Source organism: Cyprinodon variegatus, unplaced genomic scaffold (genome assembly GCF_000732505.1).
Source record: "Cyprinodon variegatus isolate N-32 unplaced genomic scaffold, C_variegatus-1.0 Scaffold786, whole genome shotgun sequence".
Lineage (NCBI taxonomy): Eukaryota > Metazoa > Chordata > Actinopteri > Cyprinodontiformes > Cyprinodontidae > Cyprinodon > Cyprinodon variegatus.
The window spans coordinates 167,389-175,835 of NW_015151239.1; the positions used below are offsets into that span (position 1 = coordinate 167,389).

The window sequence follows — 8,447 nt, forward strand, 5'->3', positions numbered from 1 at the left end:
CACCTGAATTTGACTGAACCACGAAAATGGACCCGCAGGGACATTTTCCGGTTTTCCGGTTTGGTTGTTGTATAAATATTAGTGCGCATGCCCAACATTTCGTTGCCTGTTTTCGCCTATTTTTGCTTTGGCACCACAGCGCCACTTACAGGCCTGGCATACATTTTGCAGCATTTTCATGCATTCGTGTGGTCGATCACATTTATTTTACGTCTCCGTCTTTACGACAAACGTTCTGGAAAATATTAGCGTTTCATGTTCGTTTTGACTTCGTGTGGACGGGGCCTGAGTTTCATCCAGTTGCAGCTCTGCAGGCGGGGCACAGCATGGGTCCTCTTTGTCTTAGTCGTTCATCAAGACAGGCTAGGCCTTCTCTCCAATCTGGCTCTGTAAGTTCTGAAACTCAAGAGAAATGTGTTGCAAAAGGTCTGGTTTGCAGCAGTTTGGTTCTGAAAGGTTCTGAGTTATCCTTGATGATTCTGGAGATCTGGTTTCCCTGGGGCCCGCATCTCCACTGTGGTGGAGATCCAGCCACAGTGGATCCCAGCTTTGAGCGCAGGAGCAGAAGAGGCAAAAGAAGGGGCAGAGTCCTGTGTGCTCTGTGGTTTTGTCTGTCCTCACAGACAGGGGGGTAGGTTTTCACACCTCTGGTGGCTTCCATGTGACTTGCCTGTGACTGCTTTGGCTAAAAAGGGGGGTGCTGCAGAAGTCCCCCAGCTGTTATTCACCAAAGCTGCGTTTTCTTCTCTGGTCATCCTATCAGGATGAAATATGGACACTGGTTCCCAATGTCCAAAAAGTATGATCATGGCATATGGCACAACACCTGAAACCATTCTACATGGCAGCAGAAGAGAGCAAAGAATAGTATAAGAGTTGAATTCCCAATTTGGACATAAACTAGGCTAGAACTGGCTGGGAAGATGGATGTCTGCCAACAGTGCAAGTTCAGACAAGTAGAAGCATGTCTTATATCTTCATTATTTCAGTTCTTGACCGTAAAAAACTCAGTGTATGAACAATGGAGCAAGAGGCTGATATGAATCTTTTTGCTATTTCCTGCTTTTCTGTTGTGGCATGCTTGGAGGTAACTGGATGACTTTTCTTCAGTATTACTTGTTGAGAGTCAGGCTGTAGATATTCTGGGTTTCATGTAACTCCAAACAGCTCTTCAAACACTGACATACGGAGAACATCCCCTTGTTCTCTGTCATCCCTGCAGTGTTTCTAAGGCTTTGTTTTTCTCTGCTCTTATGATTAATCAATATTCCAGTTAGGATTTTTAAATAGCTGGTTTTGTACTTAATCCATTGAATCAGTTTCAGTGATCTGTATTAAAACAGAAGAACATTAAGTAGTCATCATATTCAATAGTCAGTCGTAATCCATAATCCATTAGCTAGTAGCTGCAGAACTTAAAGGGCATGTTTTGAAACCTTATCAGTCATAATAGTATTTATTATTATTGTTTTGATTGATATGGTTTAAGCATTTCCCAGTTAAGGGTTTCTTCTTTTTTTTTGTGGGGAAACAATAACATCTTCTTCACTTTTATTCCCCAACTAATTGTCAAACACATGCTGAACCCCTTCTCCTCCTGAGAGCTCCTATCCGACAAAATACCAGAATCTGATGAGGAAATTCAGCCGATTGAATGTTGATGGATTGTAGCTCTGAAGGACTGGGTGCTGGTGCACCAAATTATCCTTGCATCCATCGTTTAGCAGAAAAGAAGCTGAAATGTGTCCATTCTGATTGAGATCTTCTCTGTTAATGTTTACAGTGACTAAGGAAGGGGCTTGGCAATCTGTTCAGCAACATGGAGAAGGGGGAGCTGAAGATACTCAACAAGGGTGAAGAAGAGGAGATGGTAAGTCGCTTTCATTTGATAGCACTGTCCATATGAGATTTTACTCTCCATGTTGCAATCCTCTTTTTTTTTTTTTTTTAAAGGAACTACAAGGCTACCAGTTCTGCCGTTGGCGGCTGGCCCTTGTAGGCTTCGGGGTACTTTGTACTGGGGGCTTCCTTCTCCTGCTGCTCTATTGGATGCCAGAATGGTGCGTCAAGTCCACCTGCACCCGTACCACAGCCCGTGACGCCGAAGTGGTGTTGCTGCGCTCCACGGTAGGAAAAGAGTCAACGCTGCCTTGGAAGGAGGTTTACTAGAATAATGAAAACACAAACACTGAGCCAGGATGACCTAGGAGAAATAAAAACATAATTTTACACCAAGGTAGTAATTACACCTGTAGTAAAATCTGGTTCTATCAGCTGTAGATAAATGTTCTGATAATCACTGAGTCATGTTAGATTAATATTATCGTTTCCTTCTGGTGGCAGCAACACACCCACTGCACAAAGGTTGAAACCTAACCCCCCCCCCCCCAACAACAGAATGACACCACTGCTATCATGAACTCTAATGGGATTTAGGAAAAATTGGGTTTTATTTAATCTTTTATTTATTTATTTTTTTTTACTCTGAAACACAAGTTCTGAAAAATGAGATAAAAAATAAACCTTAATAGCAGAAGACAAAATCTATGTGCTTTTTCAGTCTTATTTCAGCCTGACTGTCTGTGTCCATATTTACATCTCCCACCATCCTGGAGCATTTCTGCTCAGTCCTCTACTATACATCATTCCTTCTGCTCTAAGAACTAAAACAGCAAACTTTAACCCTCTTCTTCCACCATTCTGTCTGCTCTTTGCTAATGTGAGTTTACCAACTGCTCTCTGTTTGCTGTTCACCAGGATGAGTTCCGGCGCTGGTTCCTGGCCAGGGTACGAGTGATGCTTGCTCCGGGGAGCAACCCCTTCCACAGCCTGGAGACCCAGACCACCTCCCCTCCCTCCTCCCCCTCCTCCACACCTCTGGCCAACGGACACACTCCTCACCCCTCCGATGGCAGCCCTGCTCAGGAGCTCATCAGAAGATTTTCTTATTACCAGCCCACACAGGTGGCTAAATATTCCATCACAGCATGATAATGGTGAAAACTCTGAATATGTAAAGCAAAACCAACGGAGCCTGCAGCTGATAGTGTTTAACTATTAAACTAAAAGCAAATGTAAAGTCTTCACCACTGAGGTGATCCTTGAGAAAAAGTTTGTTATTCTCATCTATCAGACATTACTTGATCTTTAAAGGAGCAGCAGGCACTAATTCATTATTTTAGATAAAAAGAACTAAAAATATAGCTTTATGAGAATCTAAAGGTATGTTTTAGGTAGAAAATGTTGTGACGCATCTCACACCATCTGTCTGCCATGTTCTCCGGTCTCTTGTTTAGAAGTGGGGCTGGCCGGGCGGCTCTCTGTAAAAACTGCCACTCAGGGCTTTGACCCCTCCCTGCCCATTAATCGCCACTGAGTTGTATGGGAGTAAAATGGCAGACAGTGTCCAGCCGATGGAAATGTTCACCTAAAGACAATCATTTGCCCAAATTAAGTTGTCTAGCTAACATCATTTTAAATGTATGAGTTCCTTACCTCTTGACTACACTTCCTCCTCTGAAAGTTGCTATTCTTCAGCATCCGACACCAAGATGTTAGAAGCAGATCAATAGGTGAGGGAGGGGGGCTCTGTGTGTAGAATTTAAAGGTCTGGTCAACAGCAGCTCTTGCTAGTTGCTGTGCTGCTAAGCTGGCATACATTCACTGTCCTTATGCCTGTGATGTATTTGGTGACACCTGTGATTTAATGCAAGAGAAACAGTTATAGGAAGTAAAGAGGTGATGAGAAATTACAACGAAGTTGCTTCATTTCCAAAAACATCAAATTTGAGCTCAGGCTTTGGATGAAACCTTGTTTCTTGAATAGAGGTGTTACGGCTCCCCCCCTTTACTGGGGAGAGAGGGAAGTAACTTGACAGCCACAAAAAAATTCAGAGACCAAGTGAATGTTAGAAAAGAAAAATCAGGGATTTATTGGTTACAGAAAATCCCAAGCAACTCATACAAATGGTGGGGGAGAAAGGGACGATTAGGTGGTGCCAAATCAAAGAAAATAAAACAAAAACAGGGCCTACCTATGGTCTAAGCTACATAAAACAAATGAAACAAAACCCCTGCTTAACTAATCTAACAAAAAAGATTCACCAAAACTTTACAAGGGTGGCATCCACCTACTTACCTAGTGTGTTTAACAGAAAGTTTCCTACGTGATGAGATGTACAGGGTACCCCAACCTTACCTTGTCCACTAACTCCCACGACAGACCATTAGACACACAGAACAAAACATGCAGCAAGCAAGCCAAGAACAAAAAGGGGTAGGATCTCTAAGTGGCTTGCTTACATAGGACCTCCCTGGATCCTGATTGGTCCAAAGGTGGAGAGAATCAATCAATGGAACATGGATCCCAGCTTCTGCTACCTGTGTAGAAGCAAAAGGGAGGGAAAACAAACAGAGAGAAAAACAAACAGCCTGGCAGGCATGTAACAGAGGTCATTTGTTTAAATCCCTGTATGGAATGGTTTCTCCTGGGGGACTTCCTCCCGCTGTCCAATAACACAACTATTGGGGTTTTAGTTTACTCCAAAGTGTTCCTAAGTTTGAATGCATGTGTCCATGGTTGGTTTCTACAGCAAACTGTACTGACTGGCCTTTCCTGGGTCGACCCTGTATTACCCAATGCCAGCTGTAATATTTGCCATTTTACGGGTCACTGCAATCAAGCTCTGATGCTCCCCTACCAAGTATTGGTGCTTGGGTCAAAAGGGGCAAACCGACCAATTGCTAATCAGCTATTTAAGACAGCTATGTTGCTGCTGTCACTGTTACAAATGGACCTGAGATCAGATTTAAAAATAAAACTTACCTCTTGCTGATGAAGAACAGAATTTAGCTTTAATAACCACAATTGCATCAGAAGCTGTTAGGTCTGATGGCAAAATATATGAGATCCTGAATATGAGCACAGGAAAGTAGACAAACAAAAGCAATCCTAGCAATCCTCTCATCAGATGATTTTGTTATAGTCTTTTTTTTTTTTATAGATGAGGAGATTAGGAATTATCCTCCCCTGTCTGACTTTCATAGCATAATGGGAGGGGTAATCGGCACATCTGCTTTTGGTTTCCAAAGTCTAACCAACATTTTTTTTAATAATTTAATCATGGATATTTATTTTCTGATACAGATTTCATATCACAGCTGATTATCCACCATTCATACCTTCAGTTGTTTGATGTCATATCTTTATCGTGAGCTGAACATACAGATATCAGTTTTCAGCAGAGGTCAGGTTTTCCAGGTTGTTAATGAATCTGTATCTATTTGTTTAAATCTAAATGATGTGTTTTTTCTCTTAGATCCGCTACTTTACCTTCCATAGCACAAAGTATTACTGGAACGATGAGATGCAGAACTTTAGAGTTTTAACGTAAGAATTTTTATGTTTTATCAATTGTTTTAATAAGCTTAAGATTATTTTTTTTTTTTATTATTATTTTTTTTTACTTTGACTAATTTGACACCATTGTTTGCAGCCTTTTTGTATGTTAATCTTGTATTGTCTGTCTGCCTGCCCTGCTGTGTTTTAAATCTGACTTCTGTCCCTTTTCTTGTGGTTAAACTGTGTTGTTTAGCGGCCTGGAGGATCTTGAAGCCAGTTGCTCCACCATCCACTCGGAGCACAGTGCAGGCCTGACCAGGAACCAGCAGGAGTACAGGTACATCACACCTAAATCCTCCCAGCTGTTCTGGGTCCACAGGTCCTATTAGAACTACCAAAACCCTTTAAACTTTCCATGTTCTAAAGTAAAGAGATGCTGCCCTTTCCTTGCAGTTATCTCTCTTTTTATTTAGAGCCCTGTTTTCTTTCTGCCTTAGTTGTCTTCCTACAGCCCTTTTTCTTGTGTACTACCTCTGGACGTTTTCTTCATCCTCATGTAGTGCCACCATCCCTTCTTTCTGTCATTCCTTGTTTTCCTACCTGCTTTTCCTTGTATTTTGCTCAATTTTTTCCTTGTTTCTTTCCTTCCCTTTTCAATATATTACCATTCTATGCATTGCCTCACTTCCTTGATCCTACCTCCCTTTAGGCCTACCTTCTTCTGTCTCTTTCCCTCCTGTTTTCTGATGCCATATTTAAAGCCTTTCTGCTGTAGAAATATCCCATAAACTCTTAATGCATATTTTTCTCTAAAATCTCTAAAAAGTTTAACCTTCAAAGGTGGACAGATGTATCAATTGTTGACAATATTATGAAATAAACGTCTGCAGTACGTAGTAAACGGCTGTAAGAGGCTCTTTAATATTTTTTTGCTTTGCTGCCATGTTGTGCGTCAAATGTATTTCTCTTTTGTTTTGTCAGGAAACTGTTTTTTGGAGTGAATGAAATCGCTGTGAAAGTGCCTTCAGTTTTCAAGCTGCTTATCAAAGAGGTAAAAGCAACATAATCTCTTCATTCTAGGATTTGCTTCTTGTTCCCTTTCTTCCCCATTGTGTCTAAAACTCAGCTGGCAGGAAAAACACACAGTTATCCCACTGTTAACGAGTTTTAGGTCGTTTGGACTTTTATTCCTGGAGATATGATTGTCTTTAGTTGTCAGGACCCAGAGCTCTGACCGTTTCTTTTTAATGCTCCAAAAACTACATCATGGAACAAGGCTTATTTTCTCTAAAGGTTTTCACCTAGTCACCTCTTTCCCTGTTCTATTTTTTTTAAATAATGTATTTTACTTTATTTTTTCTCTTTTATCGTTGTTTTCTTCCTATCCTGCAGAAGAGCATCTTTGTTTTTCAAGCTAACTTTAGTTTGGTGCCTCTCCTCTTCCTTGTCTCCTCTTGCAGGTCCTCAACCCTTTTTACATTTTCCAGCTCTTCAGCGTAATCCTGTGGAGTGCTGATGAGTATTACTACTATGCTGTGGCCATTGTTTTCATGTCGGTTATATCCATAGCTACCTCTCTGTACACCATCAAAAAGGTAAGACTTTCTAAGCAATGAAAACATGCATGTCTAATTGCAGAGTCTAATGATACAAATATGGAGGATTAGAAGAGTAGATGTTTAACATGTGAAACATTTACTGAGAAAGGGGTCATTTACTTTCTTAAATGTTGACAACTGTGAACGACCCCTTAATGATGCTTTATGAAGAGTCCTGTTTACTTTTTTTTTTTTTTTTTACCTTCTGTAGCCCTCATGTTAGAAACTTTTAGTCTTTTCCTTTGTTGTTCCTTCTCCAAAATTTTGGATTTGTTTATACGATACAGACAGTTGTAAGCTTGTTTTGTATACACTTATAATAAATGGGCTAAAGTCTGAATAACAAACCTTTCTTAATTTTATATCAAAATGCGTTTAGTTTTTCTAGAATATTTGTCAGACGTTGGATGATCAGTTGTGTTTAATATTTAGGGCTTACGCTGACAGCTGTTATTATTTTTGCTCTCTGTTGAATATATGTTTGATTTACCAACGAATACAAAGACATTTTTCCAGAAATAGAAAAAGTATTTTTGATTACTTCTATACAATTTAAAGTTGGAAACTTTAGCATGTTATGAAAAACTGTCTGCAAAGACTAAATGTTTTCTGATAGGGGCTACTAATAACTTAGGCTTTACAAAATAAATACATTTCAGTGCTTTCATTTAATGTTTAAGAAATAAAAGCTGTAATTAAAACACATTTCCTCCAGCATTTAGTCTGCTTTGAAGCAGAGCAGTGGTTAGCAGAACTTTAGCATCTTTAAAAAGCCACTGAAGTCTTTCAGCTCATCACTGGTATCAGAAGATCAGACATTCTACTGGGCTTCTGTTAAAATACTTAATAATAAGAAGATCCCAAATCGCTCAAATTTTAAGTTTATGTATCTTTCAGGACCTTAGAATATCTTTCTAACCTGCTTTATTCGTGACACAAACTGACGATTTATCTACTTATGGTTCATCTCCCGGTTTTTATAGAGACAACTAAAGGTGGAGCTGATCTGTAATGGCTCATCACACCACTATACACCTTTTTTTCTCTTTTCTGCAGCAATACGTCATGCTTCATGATATGGTGGCAGCTCACAGTATTGTCCGTGTGTCTGTTTGCCGAGCAAATAATGGTAAGCCAAAAAACGTTTGGTTTTGTATTATTTTTCGAAAATATAAATCAATACCTTGCTCTCCCCATTACATACAGATGTTGATGGGTATAATATATTTAGAATTGTTTAAATTCACCTTTTAATCTTAAAGCGATAGTTCGGTATTTTTGACATGAATCTGTATGGCATCCCCATCACCAGCGGCATGCAATCACACTGACTTACCCCTGGCAGCGTCCTGTGAGCAGAGTTATCGTCCAGTTTTGGTCAAGCCGAAAGTAACCCTGCAGGTTTTTAGGAACAGCGAAATATAACTTTTCTGTTCCCAAAAGATTATGTGTTCAAAAGAGTGATATGTTCGCATCCCAAAAACATTGTAGTGGAAAAAGTCCCACGT

The 8,447-nt window shown here is 40.0% G+C and overlaps 1 protein-coding gene across 1 annotated transcript in view; it reads left to right on the forward strand.

The window, feature by feature from the left end:
• The window catches only part of LOC107098528 (probable cation-transporting ATPase 13A3), a 48,023-nt gene that overhangs the window by 16,286 nt on the left and 23,290 nt on the right, over positions 1–8,447 (forward strand). The window contains exons 3-10 of the mRNA XM_015396259.1: positions 1,784–1,870; positions 1,954–2,127; positions 2,758–2,964; positions 5,319–5,389; positions 5,595–5,678; positions 6,323–6,392; positions 6,802–6,936; positions 7,996–8,068. Coding sequence (XP_015251745.1) covers positions 1,820–1,870; positions 1,954–2,127; positions 2,758–2,964; positions 5,319–5,389; positions 5,595–5,678; positions 6,323–6,392; positions 6,802–6,936; positions 7,996–8,068 — 865 coding nt within the window. The 5' untranslated portion in view covers positions 1,784–1,819. The remainder of the gene's footprint in view (positions 1–1,783; positions 1,871–1,953; positions 2,128–2,757; positions 2,965–5,318; positions 5,390–5,594; positions 5,679–6,322; positions 6,393–6,801; positions 6,937–7,995; positions 8,069–8,447) is intronic.